Here is a 16,103-nt window from a genome sequence, read left to right on the forward strand (position 1 = left end):
GTATTTTTCCTTCAAGTTAGAAACTAGAGTGGAAATGCTTAAAGAACATTTGTAATTCAAGAAAATTTGTGGCACTAGAAGTGAAAATATCATAGGTTATATTAAACACTGATAGAAAAAGTTTTTTGAACAGAATGTAACTAAATTTCAAACAATTTTTAATTCCACTGAGTATTAAACCACATCTCAAAATCTGTAATAAAAAATTCACTCAAACTTTTTGAAAAGAAAGAATCATCTCTTTATAGTTCCCTTAAGTTAATCTGAATTTCTGTCCCGTCACTTTTATGTAAGGAAACACATGGCCTCAAACTTGGCTTTCTGGTTATAATAATTTCCTGTTGTAGGTTTGTCTTTAGTCCGTTTCCAAAAATCTTATATGCCAAAGGTTTTGGAGCCACACACATTTCTGCTTTGTAGTCTCATTTTCATAGAGGGTAGGGAAAGAAGAGAGAGATTGTGTAGTTCTTATTCACAGAAGAAATATAAGCTTTTGGTTAAACTGAAATACTTTGGGAAATTCTAAACTGACTATTGTTGATGCTATTGTTTGGTGGAAGTAACGAAATGAGGAAGCTTTAAATAGTTAATAAAACGCAGGACTCCTGGGTTCTAGAGTCCAACTCTGTCACTGTGTTCCTGTGTGACACTGGGCAAGGTACCATCCCTCTCTGGGCCTCTTGACTTATTTGTAAATTGGGTATCTTTGACCAGAGTATGTCTAATGATACATAATATATAATTATATATAAATGGAATATGATATATATTGCCTAAAACAAGTGGACAAAATAGTGTAGTCTATAGAACAATGTCCTGCTGGTTTGCTGGGCTAATCCTTCCTTATTTTATATTCATGCTTGGGCCAACATATTTGGAGTACTTTGTATTTTATTGTAAGCCTGAAGAAAAGCATTTTCCTATACTGTATTAACTTCTGAAAATGCAAGATTTTGGCTTAATATGTTTTCCCCAGCTTTTTATAACATTTCAAACTGTCAGAAAAGCTTCAGGAATATTCAGTGAAGAGCTGTATACCCCTCTCTTAGATTTACTGACTGTTGACATTTTGCCAAATTTGTTTCATTTTTATTTCTCTTTCTCTACTCCCTTCCTGGATATAAGGGCATTGGTGAACCATCTGAAAATTTATTGCCGGCATCATGACACTTCATCCCTAAACACCACTGCATATATCGCCTAAGAAAAAGGATATTCTCTTACATAACCACTAGATAATTCCCTGAGGATTTTAACATTGATTCGACACTATTATTTAAAATCCACTATGTATTCAAATTTCCCCAGTCATCCCAATAGTGTCCTATGTAGTTTATCTTTTGTGGTTTAACATCCAATCAAGGATCATCTGTTGCATTCCATTGCCCCTTGATTAACCCCTCCCTTGTTCTACAGTTCCCCAGCTTTCTTTGTCTGCTTTTCTCCTGGCTGCACTGCATGGCTTGAGGGATCTTAGCTCCTTAACCAGCAATTGAATCCAGGCCCTTGGCAGTGAAAGAACGGAGTCCTAACCACTGGACAGCTAGGGAATTCCCAGTGCTGACATTTTCTGAGGAGTTCGAGTCAGTTGTTTCGCAGAATGTCCGTCACATTAGATTTGGCTGTCTGTGCTCAGTCGCTCAGCTGTGTCTGACTCTTCGACCGTCTAGACTATAACCCGCCAGGCTCTTCTCTCCATGGAATTTTCCAGGCAAGAATACTGGACTGGGTAGCCATTTCCTTCTCCAGTGGATCTTCTAGACCCAGGGATCAAACCTGTGTCTCCTGCTTAATGGGTGAATTCTTTACCACTGTGCCACATAGGAAGCCCTAGATTTGTCTAGCTGTGTCCTAATGATTAGTTTCAGGTTAGTACTCTTGCCTGGAAAACCCCATGGGCAGAGGAACCTGGTACGCTGCAGTCTATGGGGTCGCTACGAGTCGGACACAGCTGAGCAAATTCACTTTCACTCTTCACTTTCCTGCATTGGAGAAGGAAATGGCAACCTACTCCAGTGTTCTTGCCTGGAGAATCCCAGGGACGGAGGAGCCTGGTGGGCTGCCGTCTATGGGGTCGCACAGAGTCGGACATGACTGAAGTGACTTAGCAGTAGCAGCAGCAAACTTATAAAAAATATATTTGTTTATTTATTTTTGGTTGCACGGGGTCTTCCTTGCTGCATGCAGGCTTTCTCTAGTTGCAGCAAGCGGGAGCTACTCTTTGTTGTGGTGCTCGGACTTCTCATTGTGGTGGATCCTCTTGTTGCCGAGCACAGGCTCCAGGTGCACAGGCTCAGTCGTTTTGACTCTCGGGTTTAGTTGCTCCATGGGATGTGGAATCTTCCTGGACCAGAGATCAAACCTGTGTTCCCTGCATTGGCGGGAGGATTCTTAACCACTGTACCACTAACCAGGTCCTCAGGTTAAATGTTTTTTGGAAGGGATAGTATGTAAGTATTGTGTCCTTCGTGCACCACATTAGAGGTGTGTGATGTCATACTAGGTGCTGAGGTGTGATTATTCGGTTAAAGTGGTAGTTACCACATGTCTGCAGTGTTACAATTCTATTTCCCCATATAATTAATGAGTGATCTCAGGAATGACAGGCTTCCCAGGTGGTGCTAGTGGTAAAGAACCCGCCTGCCAATGCAGGAGACATAGGGGACATGGGTTCGATTCCTGGGTTGGGAAAATCCCCTGGAGGAGGGCATGGCAACCCACTCCAGTATTCTTGCCTGGAGAATCCCATGGACAGAGGAGCCTGGCAGGTTGCAGTCCATGGGGTCGCAAACATTCAGACATGACTGAAGCAACTTAGCACACATGCATGCTCAGGAATGACTGAGACTTTTTGGATATCTCATTTCTTGAAGGTTTTGGCATTCATTATTAACAATGACTGTGAAGTTATCATATTTTGATTGTCCCAGACAAAGGTGACTTGGGATAATCAACAGATCTCTGGCAGAATGGAAGAAAGGGTTGGTCACTGTGAACTAAACCACAGATAAGCCTTGTGTGTGTGTGTGTGTGTGTGTGTGCATGAACATAGGCATGCGCATGTTTGAAATGAAAGTGTTGAGGTAGAGAAACTCTGACACACTGTTAGATAAGGTTGGGATGCCTAATGTGGGGAATCCAAGAAAAGTTAACTTTTGTTGAATGTTGAACAGAACATACTCTGCTGTTACTCTTTCTTTGCAATTTCTCTACAGTATGAGACCTAAAGCTTGACAATAACGGGTACATATAATACCCATATATAATCTTTGTGGGTTTTTTTATGGTGAGTTACAGCTTCCTTTCTTTTTTCTTTTTCATTTTTTCCCTGTTATAGTTTTGGTTACAATATCACTATATTTTGTTAGATAAGATTAGGGTATTATTAATAGGAAATACAATTCTAAATTAATAATGTAAGAGAAGGAGAAGTTTGCAAGAGATTTTGCAGGGGGTGAAGTGCTTGATCCCATGTGATCAAGTGAGAGTAAAAACAATCTGAGCATCTTTATCTTGAAGAATTATGCCACAATGTGTCCATATATGTTTTTCTAATATTTCTTTGAATTATTGGAGTTAATTTTCAACAAAGGCAGAATTCTATATTAATTGTGGGACTAGTTATTAATGATATGGAGAACAACCAAATTTGCAATAAAGAGCACATTGTATAGAAGAACAAAAATAAATAATAACTATAGTCACTTGTTTAGTCGCTAAGTCATGTCTGACTCTTCTGCCTTGGCAGGTGGATTCTTTACCACCAAGCCAGCAGGGAAGCCCAGCAATAGTCATGGTGATGATCAAAGATGTTGATGAGCTTTAATGAAAGATCCCAGAAAACAAAGGTATTCTAATGATAAAACAGTAACTGGAACAGAGAGCATGGAAAGTGAATTGTGCCAGGGATTACATTTTAAATGGCAAGGATAATCTGGCATAGGAAATAAAACCACAAAACAATTGATTCCATGTATTTAAGCAAGAGAAATGTAGAAGTCCAATAAGAGCCCTTTTTTGCCTCACAAAATTATACTAGCATATGTCTTCTTTCGTTATCTTCAGATTTCTCTAATTTATCAGATGATTCGAACCCAAAGCAGGGAGAACAATGCTCTACTATGATGTCAGTGCTTTAGGAAAACAGAGCCAGGAATTTGAAAAGTAAGCTTTTTGCAAGTACAAAGATATCATTGTTGCTGCTGCTGGGCTTCTAGAATAACTGTGTGATTGTTAATTATGAAAATAGATAATAGTCGTGAATACAATTTGTCTTCTAATAGGAGTGCTATGCCACTAAAGCACACACAATGGAGATTACCAGAACAATCAACAAAGTGCAGGATATTGGGACTTTCGTGTGTGTCTGCTCAGTCGTTCAGTCGTGTCCAACTATTTGCGACCCCATGGACTGTAGCCTACCAATCTCCTCTGTCCATGGGATTTCCCAGGCAAGAGTACTGGAGTGGGTTGCCATTTCCTTCTCCAAGTATATTAGGACAACTTACTTTAAAACCGCAATACAGTCGAAATATACTGTTCAGAACACAGAATTGTCTCATGAGTGAATAATGAAGTAGCCATGATTTATTAGCTTTATTTAAAGCTGTCTACAAGTTGAACAACATTTTAAAGCACTTTTTTTTTTTTTTAAATACCTCTACAATTTCCTGGAGCCATGATTTCTTTTTTTTTTTTCTTTGAGCCACAGTGGTTAATCAGATTTTGGTGTTTCGGTAATTATGTCAATTAATGTATGCTGAGAGTAATTTCATTTGTTGAAACGGATACCAGGTGAATATGTAATTAGTGGAAGGTTGTCTCTTTAAGATTTGGTGTGCAATTTTCCAAGATTAGCCACAGTATGGAGAGTAGAGTTTTAAATTGTAATAATTTCTGGTTAGGGACCAAACTAGTATCTACTTGATTTCCTGACAACTGAAGTAAAATGACAGTTTCTTCCCACCTTCACCTACCAATCAAAGACACATTATAGGGTGAACAATCATCCCAGTTTGCCTAGGATAGTCCCACTTATAGCACTAAATGTCCTCTACCTAGAGAAATCCTTTGGTTCAAAGCAAAAAAAGGATAGTCAGTCACCTTAATACACACATCTCACTTGAAAATAAATACAGTTTTTAGAAATCATGGGTTTCCCTGATGGTTCAGCAAGTAAAGAACCCACCTGCAGTGCATGAGGCACAGGAGGTGCTAGTTTGATCCCTGGGTGGGGAAGATTCCCCGAGGAGAAATGGGAACCCACTCCAGTATTCTTGCTGAAAAATCCCATGGATAGTCGGGGCTTGGGGGCTACAGTCCATGGGGTCGCAAAGAGCTGGACACAACTGAGCGACTAAGCATGCACACAACATATAGAAAAGCAATTTAAAAATAAATTTCCATCCGTATTGTCACTAAACGTTATGTAGACCACATATAATTTAACAATTAAAAAAGGCAATTTTAGTCACATGTATGCACAAGTCTATGTCATTGATTAACAAATACACATCCTCACAAAATTGTATGTATAATTTTAATGAATCCATAAAATTGTAACTTATTTCCATGTTATATTACTTAATTACCTTTTATTGTAGGACATTTATGTTGTTTTTCTGTTTTTTCCTCATTACAAATGATAATGTTATAAATAGCTTTGTATATATAATATTCCTCTTTTAAATTTAAGAAATATAACTTTGGGAGAAAACATACATATGGTAGAATTGTATTGATGACATATAAACAGTTAAAATTATAAATATTTTCTTCTGCTAGTTTCTTATCAGCTATCCTGCTATTTAAATAACTGTGACATGAAAATTCCTGGTCATATGAGCCCATTCTAGAAATTGGCTAATAGTCTTATTTGGCTGGTTGAAACAATGTGTTTATTTGTTTGTTCTGAATGTCACTAAATTTTCATCACAAATGAAAATGTTGTTTCCTCTTTTTAGGATTTTTCAAAAGAATAATTGCACTTGAAGGAAAATGAGGTCACTGGGTAATCACAATTTCATGGAGAAACATCTACTGTGTTCCAAAATTGACAGAGGCATGGAGGACACAGAAATATTACCAAGTCACTTTTGAAAGCAGATGTTTGGTAGGAGCCAATTTTTATACTAAGCCTGACCAATGAACTCTCTCTTGATGCTTCCCTTTAGGATTTCTGAAGTAGAAGTATGAAAACCTAAAAACTCAAGTCCTCTTCTGTACTGTAATTAAAAAAGAACAGCCTGAGCCTACAAAATCTAAACTTAAATACAGAATGGATAAGTCATCAAATCAGTTAACATTTATTGGGTAACTGCCATTGCCTGCCCAGTCCCTATCTGGTAGAGTTTATCAAGTGATAGAAAAAAGTCACGAGATGTGTGAATTAGAAAATTATAGAATAATTTTAATTAGAAAATAATAGAAGAGTGTGGTAAGTTTCATAACAGTAGTGTGGCAAAAAAGGGTCATGTCTCCTTGTGCACCTGCTTATTTATTTATTTTTTAGTATGTATTTGGCTGCACGGTCTCAGTTGTGGCAGGCCAGATCCTCGGTCTTCATTGGGAGTTCCCTGATCCGGGATCAAACCTGGGCCCCCTGCACTGGGAGTGAGGAGTCTTAACCACTGGACTATAAGAGAAGTCCCTACCTGTGTATTTATAATGACAAAAACTGTAAACAACCTAAATGTCTGTAGACAAGATATAAATAAATACATTATGAAATAATCATACACTGGGATACTGGGCAACAGTGAAATGAATGTGTAGGAACTATATGTATCAATGCCAATAACTCTTACAAATAAAACATTGAATACAAAAAGCAAGTTTTAGAATAATAGATTTAGGTTGATATCATTTATGTAAATTTTGAAACATGCAAAAGAATATGTTGCTTAGTTATGCTTCCAATGAAGCAAAAATATACAGAAATGCATGCAATGATAAGCATGGAATTCAGGATAACGATCCTCTGTTGGGAGGGTGGGGCAGGGGGGAGGCAGGCTAAGGAGTGGAGAGGGAGGAAGACCCAGTACCAAAGGAGATATGTAGGAGGGTTCAAGTATTTTGGAAATGTTTTATTTCTCAAGCTTCTGGGAGAGTACATGATTGTTGATTATATTATTTTGAAAAATATAACAGTACATTGAGATATACATAAATCAAAGTGCCACATAAGCAGAGAACAGGCTGCTGATTCTGAATGGAAGCAGCAATCTGCATAAGCTTTTTGGATGAGTTGGCACTGATGGATAAATTGGTCTTGATGGATGAGCAGACATTCAGTAAGTCCAGATGGCAGGAGAGGAGATTCTGGGGTGATGGACGAGCATGGGCAAAGGCATGGAAATGTTCTGTGCAAGAGATGACTTAGGATGTGTAGAAATATATATGCTGGAATAAAGGAAGTTAATAAAGGAGGTCAATACTGTAACTGGGACCAGACCGTCAAAGACCTTGAACTGAAATGTAAATAATTTACTAGGCTGAAATGTAAAATAACGTAAAATAATTTACTAGGCTTTGTAAATGTGTGTGTGTGTGTGTGTGTGTGTGTGTGTGCGCGCGCGCGCGCGCGCGCGTTCAATCGCTCAGTTGTGTCCGACCCTTTGAGACCTCATGGACTGTAGCTCACCAGTCCAAAGGATTTCCCAGACAAGAATACTGGAGTGAGTTGCTATTTCTTTCTCCAGGGGATCTTCCTGACCTGGGGATGGAACCTCAAATTCTTTACCACTGAGCAGGCTTTGTAAACAGGTGCTTGTAAATGGGTCTGGACTATAATTTGTTATATTCTTCATGTAATTCCAAAGGATTGATAATTTCTTCAATCAAGATGTTATCTGAATCTGATCCTTTTAGATCTATACTGCTCTTCAAATAAAAATAAAATCATGAACCATCACAAGTCATCTACCAAATCCAATTGAGAAACTCATCTGAAAGGTCATTATAATCAGTAGTAAATACAGAGATCTCCCATTGGTAGCATTAAAGAATCATTTAAATTTTTTCTTATGATTATCCATCAATTTCCCCACCTGACCATGTCAATGACTCTTCAAGTAGAAAGGATTGCCCTGAGAAGGGATGGGAAGATTAATTGGTTTTGTGAAAATCTAAAGGTTGTTAAATTTGCCAGAACTACCTTTCATGTGACCATCATTTGGTCACCAGCAGGTATCTTTCATTGGCTTCATGTGGCAGAGTCTGAAGATTATGGGTTGATCAACGTGTCAGTCATCAGGGGGCACCTGCAGAGATGATGAAAGTTTATTATATAATATTATGAAAGCAGCACAACATACAGCAAATTGAACTACATGTTTTCTCCCCCCACTTTTTTTGTACATTAAAACTGCGGTTTGAAAAACAACTTCCAGCACAGAAAAGAATTAAAACAGCAGGTGATAATTAGGGCAAAGTTACAACAATGTTACTGCTGATGGGCTATCTGTCAGTTAATGCAAGCTATCACTTCTCCCTAGGAATAGTTATTATTAAAAACGACTTCTGAGTGTTAAAGAGAGACATTTAATGTGTTAGTCTCCTTATTTGCTCATTTGGAAACGGTGTAAAGTTAGGTCCATTAACCAGCCTAATTCTACCTTGGTCTCCGGGCAGACACACACACAAAGTATGCAACTGAAAGTTATTAAGGACCAAAACATAAACCTTAGTTCCTTGAGTTAAAAATCAATTTTCCTAATAAATTAAACTCAAACATTATATACCAGTATGTAATATCAAGATGAATGTATTAATAATTGCCATGTTGGCAGAGTGCAAAGTACAAGACTTAGAAGGATATAAAAATTTAGTAATTTAGAAAATCTGATACCAAAAAATAGCTATTGCTGCGTTGGGAGGCTCAGAGTATAGTTCAGTTGTTGAGCTATAATAGTATTCTCTAACTAGTCAAGGTTGAATGTTCAAGATGTAGTTTGAGTATTAATCATTGATTCAAATAAAAGATTGCACAACTGGAGAGGCTCTCCTGGGTTAAATAGTTTATTCCTGAACTCAGATGTAAGTTTTTTCCTTTGTGTATTCCAGAAGTACTTGAGTGTCTTCCCTGCTAAACAAGCAACCTCTTTTGGAATTAATTTTTTTAGCTTTACTCTTTATAAACTACAATCTTTTAGCTAAGAATTCACCTAAGCTTTTGCTGATATGACTTACCAGCTAATTCAAGCTGCCCATTTCAAGTTTAAACTTTATCGTTTGTTCTGCCTAATAAGAAATCTGATAATATGCTATGCTTTATTTTGGTTCACTTGCAGTATGCTATCGTATAGTCACATTGAATGGCATTGTGTGAATAAACCATAGCTTATTTATCCATTTTACTGTTGATGAGCATTTGAGTAGTGACATGAAAAAGATGAAGTATTATATAAGTACTCATATGTACACAAACAATATCCCCACATAGCATTTTTATTTTTTGCTGTTGAAGGGTAATATATATAGAGAGACGTGTAATTTGATGAAGTTTTACACACTGAGCACACATGTGCAGCCAGTACCAAGCCCAGGAAACAGAACATGACCAACTCCCAGGAGCCCTATTTATGGCCCCTCTCAGTCATTAGCTCTCTTCAAGGGTAACCACTAGCTTAACTTCCAATAGCACAGATGAGTTTTGCTTGTTTTTGTACGAAACAAACTCTTGTATGTCTCACTTTTTTACTTAGCATCATAGAGATTCCTATATATTACTGTATTTAGAAGCAAATTGTTCATTCTTAGTGATGTATAGTGTTCCGTTATATGTCACTAATTATCTACTTTACTGTCAATGGACATCCTGGTTGTTTTCCACTTTGAGGGTTATGATAAATAATGTTGCTCTGAGCTGTTTAATAGATAACTTTTGGTATATATTTGATATTGGTATATGCCTAGGAAATGAATTTCTGGGCCAAAGCATTTTCATGTATTTAACTTTAGTAGACACAGTCTTTGATCTCTTGAAGAATCATTCTGAGGAAGGCATTTCAGTATAACCATTATGAGAACAACTTTTGGAGTCACTCAGATCAAATTTAGCTTATCATGAAAGAGTCATACCACTTTGTGCCTAAACTTCTTAAGCTTCAGTTTACTTACCTGTGTAATAGGTATAATAAAATCTTTCTCAAAATACGAGAATTAAATGAGATATTTATTTTAATGTAAGTTAGAACAATGCCTGGCCATAGTAAGTGCTTAGGTTATTATATGGTGGTTATTAATCATTAGCTTTTACAACATAGACAACATGGAGAATCTGAAACACATATGGGCAATATAATCCACAGTTTTAATTCTCTGATGGCAGAAAATTGAGACTGTGACCCAAAAGGCATTACCAATTCCAGGGAGCATTACACTTGGACCCTGAAAAAAAAATCATTTAAACATTATCCCAAAATGCATTTGCAAATTACTCTTGCCAGAGGCAAGGTTCTTGGATGCAGTGCATTGACATCCATTTTTCCCCCTACCAGACTTTACTCTTTAAAGATAAGACTGCCAAGGGCTACTCTGGAAAGTCACTAGTATTATACTTTTTATTATATTTGCCAATTTCACACTTTCCTCAACCCAACCCCCAAAGTTGTTGAAAAGTGACTGTAAGGACATTAGCTCCTAGTTTTCTTTGAAACTTACCAGTACTTATGTTCCACATTCTTAAAAATACTAAAAATAAGCCCAGCTCCTTGCTTTAAATGACAGAGACCTTGCCCCCCCCCCCTCCTTTTTTTTTTTCTTTTCTAGGAATGTGCTTGATAACATCAGGGTGGATTTCAGCAGCTGCTGTGACAATGCCTGAGACTTACCACAGAAGTTTCACTTCTGTACTGAGGTACTGTTTTAGTGAATGGCTTTAGGGGCAGCAGATTCAGTTATCTTAGATAATTTTGGAAGGTGGCACCCTGTTCCTGATAAATTGCATCAGATCCCATTTATCACTTACTAGTTTCAAGAAATTAAGCAGTCAGTCTACTTTTGATACGGCCAGAGGTAGACCTGAAAAGGGGACTTTCTGAACATTTAATTGAACCTCTTTTGACTTACAAAACTAGTCATTCAACAGTCTTGCCTAAAGTAAAATGATTTGTTTCCAGCACAGACCTCAAGCTAGAGTCTTATTCCCGGTTTAGTGTGTGCTCCCCTTTGCTCTTGCTTCTTGGTAGCCACCATCCCCTTATCCTGTCCTGTCCTACCCTCTACCTCAATTTCATAAAAGTTTGTACCTGGGTACTTTTGAACAAGTTGTGGGGACTGAACAAGTTGTGCCTTAAGGGAATGACCATTGTCATTTGAATTAAATTGTTTTAAGAGCAAGGTGAGTGAGGTTTTTCTGCTAGAACATTAAGATCCAAGAAGGAAGACCTTGTCTATTTTTTGGACCATTGTATTCTCTGCACCTGTGCCTGGTACATAACAGACCCTGATCAGTGTTAAATGAAGAAACGAATGAATAAATCTTGGGTACGTCAGGTTGCCATGTCCTTTGTCTTTTCCACCTCTTTCCAGTTTTACTAATAAAAAGGTGCATATTTAGAGTTTAAAGAGGAGAAATCATGAACAAAGCGTCCGGTACGGTGCCTGATTCATTGAGGGCAATTAAAAAACGTCGGGTCATTTTCCTTTTCTTCAAGTACTGGCGGTATGGGGTGACATGCCATGGTGTTTATGTGCCTGGACATAAAGTGACGTGGGTAACTAACAGGCTGGGGAGAAAGGACCGTCGACGTCTTTCTGATCCGTATCAGAAATTCCAGTGCCCCGAAAAATGTACAGCTATTTTACCTAGAGAGGCAAGTCGCATTTGTTGATTGATTCTGGGCTGCAGTCAACTCTGAATACAAGTTTTTATAACCATCAGCTACTTTGCGGCAGGATGAAGCGCAGTGACAGGAAAAGCAGGGAACCCTCTCCCTCCTCCACAAATAAAGGAACTCCTCTGTGGCAGGGGCTGCGTTTTGCGTGTCTAACGGGTCCTCGGTCAGGGGCGGTCCCCACCCCTCCAGCCCCGCCTCCCCGCCCTCGGAGGCGTCAGTCGAGGTTCAAGTTCGGTCCCTGGACTCCCCGCTCCCCGCTCCCCGCTCCGAAGCAGCTCGCGCGTCTCTAGGCTCCCCCCGCCTCCCAACCCCGCAGGCTAGGAGGGCTGAGGTCATTCGGGTGCTGGGTCACTCGGCCACTCGCTGTGCTACCACGTGGGAACAAAGTTTCCAACTCTGCGGTGGGGCCTCCCACCCAGTGCCCCCCAACAGAGCAGAGGTCCGCACTTCGGCACCCGCTCGCTTTTTTATCGCTTGCAGTCGCAACCCCCCATCTGGGGGACTTCTTCCGCCCCACCCTCCCCGTAACCCTTCTCTGAAATCCCTCCTTCCCTCGCTGCTCAAGTCGCCCTAGGAAAACACCCTGGGGGTCTCTGGAGAAGGCCGCCCGAGCGCCTCCCGCGGGCCTGGGGTAGGGGGTCCAAGGACAAGTGTCCCGAGGAGCGCGCGGGGTAGACTGGTGACAGCGGCCCGCACGGCGTCCCCAGCGAGACTGGCGGGAACATTCCGCGGCTCCCACACCCTCGCGCGCCAACTCTGGCGGGTCCCAGTAAACCCCAAGCTAACTGACCCCTCCACGCCCCCAAGCCGCCCTCACGCCCAGCTCCCGGCTCGCCTCCGCCCCCAGTGCGCAGGCCCGGCCGCCCCAGCGCGCATGCCCTGGGCTCGCGAGCGCGGCCAGCCCCCAGCCTTGTGCTTTCTACACACTCTACAACTGGGGAGGGGGCGGGGGCGGAGGGAGCCCGGCCGGCCACGTGATCCAGCCGGCCGGGGCCGCGGGGGCGGGAGCGCGCGCCGAGCGAGGCGCGGGGAGGGCGGTGCGCGTGCGCGCGGCGCGCGCGGGCGGGCGCCGGGCTGGGCTGAGGCGGGCGGCGGCGGCGGCGCGGCAGTGGGCCGGCCGCGGAGGGGGAGGAGCGGGAGCTGAGCGAGGCGGGCGGGCGGAGGATGGGGCCGTGCCCGGGCTCCCGCTGCAGCCGCCCGGGGACACGCCGTGCACCCTCCGGCTCGGGGCTCTCGCGGCGGCATCTGTGGCAGTGTTAGCGGCGGCGGCGAGAGCGGCGTTCCCGGCGCTTCCTGGCCGCGCTTCTTCCTTCAGGCTGGTCGAAGAGAAGAGGCAGCGGCGGCGGCGGCGGCGGCGGCGGCGGCGGCACACCGGCGTCTCTCCCGCTGGAGATTTCTTTCTGCTTTCCTCGTCGACTGACTGACTGGCCCCCTCCCTTTTTTTGAGGAAGGGTGACCTCTTCTTTGGGACTGGAAAAAATATTTTTTTGAGGTGGGGGGAGGTGGGTGGCAGCGTCAGGGGCTGCTTCTTCTCTTCTTTCATCTCCCTTTCCTTCCCCCTCCGAGCCCGAAAAGCAAACCCCACAACTGCTCCAGCATCTTCCTTCCCTCCTCCACCGCTTCCAGTTTCGCCCTCTCCCCTCCTAATTATTTCATTATTATGCTCCCCTCTCTGGGGGGTCTCGTCCCTCTCAGGTCGCTCGGAAGCCTTGGCCTCCCCTGGATGCATTTCTTAAAAATTTTGGAGCCAGGGAGTGAGTTTTCTCTGAGGCGTGTGTGAGGCGGCGGGGGTGTTTTCCTGTGCGAGGGGCGGGTGAAGTTCATTGCCCCCACTTTTCCCGCGACCTTTTTCGGGCCGGATTTGGAGTCGCGGGGGGCGGGCAGGCGTTTTCGGGGGGCGGGGGGGGCGGCGGAGAATGGCTGCGGGGAGGGATCCCCGGAGCCTCCCAGTCTCTTGATCAAAGCATTCCGCTATTCTGATTTATTGCCTGCTTGGTGAGTTATTTTTTTTTTCCCCCTCTAAAGGAGACCTGTGTGTTCAGCCATTACTTTGCTCGGCGCTGCTCACAGGAATCTCCGACCCTCGGTGCTGTGGGCAGCCCCGCACTTGGGCTCCTCGCCTCTCGCCCTCGCTCCCGTCCCTCCTCCCTCTCTCCGCCCCTTCCCCCTTTTCTTTCTCCTCTCTTTCTTCCCCACTCTCCCTTCTTTCGGCCGCCGTCTCCCCCGCGCCCTCCTCGGGGCGGAGGGAAGCCGAGAAGGGGGAGGGAGGGGTTGGTGTCAATTTTTTTGTGCGGCCGCGGCCGGAGCCTGTGGCGGGCAGGCGGCGAGCGGGGAGACCCCGGCGCGGCAGAGCCATGGATGGCCCGACGCGGGGCCATGGACTCCGCAAAAAGCGGCGGTCGCGGTCACAGCGAGACCGGGAGAGGCGCTCCCGGGGCGGGCTGGGGGCCGGCGCGGCCGGCGGCGGCGGGGCCGGCCGGACCCGGGCGCCCTCGCTCGCCTCGTCGTCGGGCTCCGACAAGGAAGACAATGGGAAGCCCCCGTCCTCCGCCCCGTCCCGGCCCAGACCCCCGCGGAGGAAGCGGCGAGAGTCCACCTCGGCCGAAGAGGACATCATTGATGGATTTGCCATGACCAGCTTTGTCACTTTTGAAGCGCTGGAGGTAAGGGGGACCCCCCTCCCCCCGGTTTCCCTTTATAGGCACGACCCCCTCCCTCCTCGGCTGTGCTCGGCTCTGCTGCCTCCCCCCGCCGCGCTCCGGTCGGTCTGGCTGTCTGTCTAGGCTGGGGTCTTATTGTTGGGGGGGTGGGGGGTGGGAGCTGGGGGCGCGGGTAGACAGGCAGCAGGAGGGAATCGCCAAGCCTTGCCTGGTCTCCTGGTCTCCTCGTTCTCGCTCGCCTTCCCCCTGCGCCCCCTCCCCGCACCCCCTCCACAGCAGATGGGCAGAAAGAAAGGGGTTCAGGCATCACAACAATGCGCCCCCCTCCACGGAGAGCTCTGCCCCTACTGCTTCCTCCTCTCCCTCCCCAATCATGGCTTCTTGGCTGGTGGAAGTCTCTTTGCTGGGTTTGGGGCGCCTGTGGACGGTTCTCTGTGTGCTTTCTACAGAGCCATATGTCCCTGTGTGTGTGTCTGTGTAGTGTAGACCTTTCCTGGGTGTCGTCGGGACCGGAGACTGACGGGGTATTGTGGTTCTTTGCCCCCTTCCTCTCCTCCTGTTCTTTTCTTTTCTTTTTTCTTTCTTTCCTTTTTTCTTTTCTTTTTTTGGTGAAGCTGGGGAAGGGGGCGTTTTCTCCTGGTTGGGAGAAAGGAGGGAGGAGGGGAGGGAGGAGAGGAAAGGATGGAATATCTTTCAGTATTCCGTTCGGGGCTCTATTACGGAAAGGGTTAATTGTAATATTATCTATACACACAGCATGCACATGTGTGTGTATATGAACAATTCGGTTGAAAGACAGAAAAAGGTACACCAGGGAGGACGGGTGGGAGGAAAGAATAAAATCCTAGCTGGTGTCTGAAGGGCTTGTCACCCAATTGTCCCTCTCCTTTTCCTTTTTTTGTGTTTTCTTTTCTTTTTCTTTCTGATTGGCTTTGTGTGTGTGTATATATCTATGTGTGTCTTCCTTTATTCCTTGGGCACCTGCAGCGTTGATTTCCAAATGCACATTTTCCTGCCAGCTAAAGGGCTCCTTGGGGGTGTTGGTGGGGGAGGCAAGTAGAGGGAGATTGTCCGGGGGTCAGAGGAAAACTCTCTTCACCTGGACGGATCTGGTTTGGTGCTGGCAAGGGTCACTGGCCTGTATAAATGTAACTCCCTTTTCTCCTCCCCCACCTTCCTCTCCCCACCCCCAACACACACCACACACACACACACACACACACACACACATACACACAGGCGCTTGGAGATTCTGCAGAGTTGGTCCAGCTTTCTTAAGCACAAAACCAAGATAGGAGTTGGTTTCTAGGCTTTCCTGCACCTGATGTGATGGTGTGAGGTTCCTGAAAGAAACTTTTCCCTTTCCCTTTGGTTTTTGCTGTTATTATGGTATTGTTTGCAGTGCTCAAATGCAAGCTTTGTTGATGACAGCTTAAATCTCACATGCAGTAACTGTGCAGGTTTAGATTGCTGTGTGTGTGTTTGGGTGTCAAGTTTAAATATTTTTTAAAAGGAAGCCTTCCTGTTAGGGTTATTCTTTTCTGTTTGAACTGCTTTTTGGTTGGGCTCCTGGTTGTTATGGTGGTGGATGGTGGCCAGTGGT

The 16,103-nt window shown here is 44.0% G+C and overlaps 1 protein-coding gene across 1 annotated transcript in view; it reads left to right on the top strand.

The window, feature by feature from the left end:
• The first annotated feature begins 14,194 nt into the window (after positions 1-14,194).
• Positions 14,195-16,103, top strand: part of AUTS2 (activator of transcription and developmental regulator AUTS2) — a 1,205,988-nt gene continuing 1,204,079 nt past the window's right edge. The window contains exon 1 of the mRNA XM_052654596.1: positions 14,195-14,503. Coding sequence (XP_052510556.1) covers positions 14,195-14,503 — 309 coding nt within the window. The remainder of the gene's footprint in view (positions 14,504-16,103) is intronic.

Source organism: Budorcas taxicolor, chromosome 2 (assembly GCF_023091745.1).
Source record: "Budorcas taxicolor isolate Tak-1 chromosome 2, Takin1.1, whole genome shotgun sequence".
NCBI classification, from domain to species: domain Eukaryota; kingdom Metazoa; phylum Chordata; class Mammalia; order Artiodactyla; family Bovidae; genus Budorcas; species Budorcas taxicolor.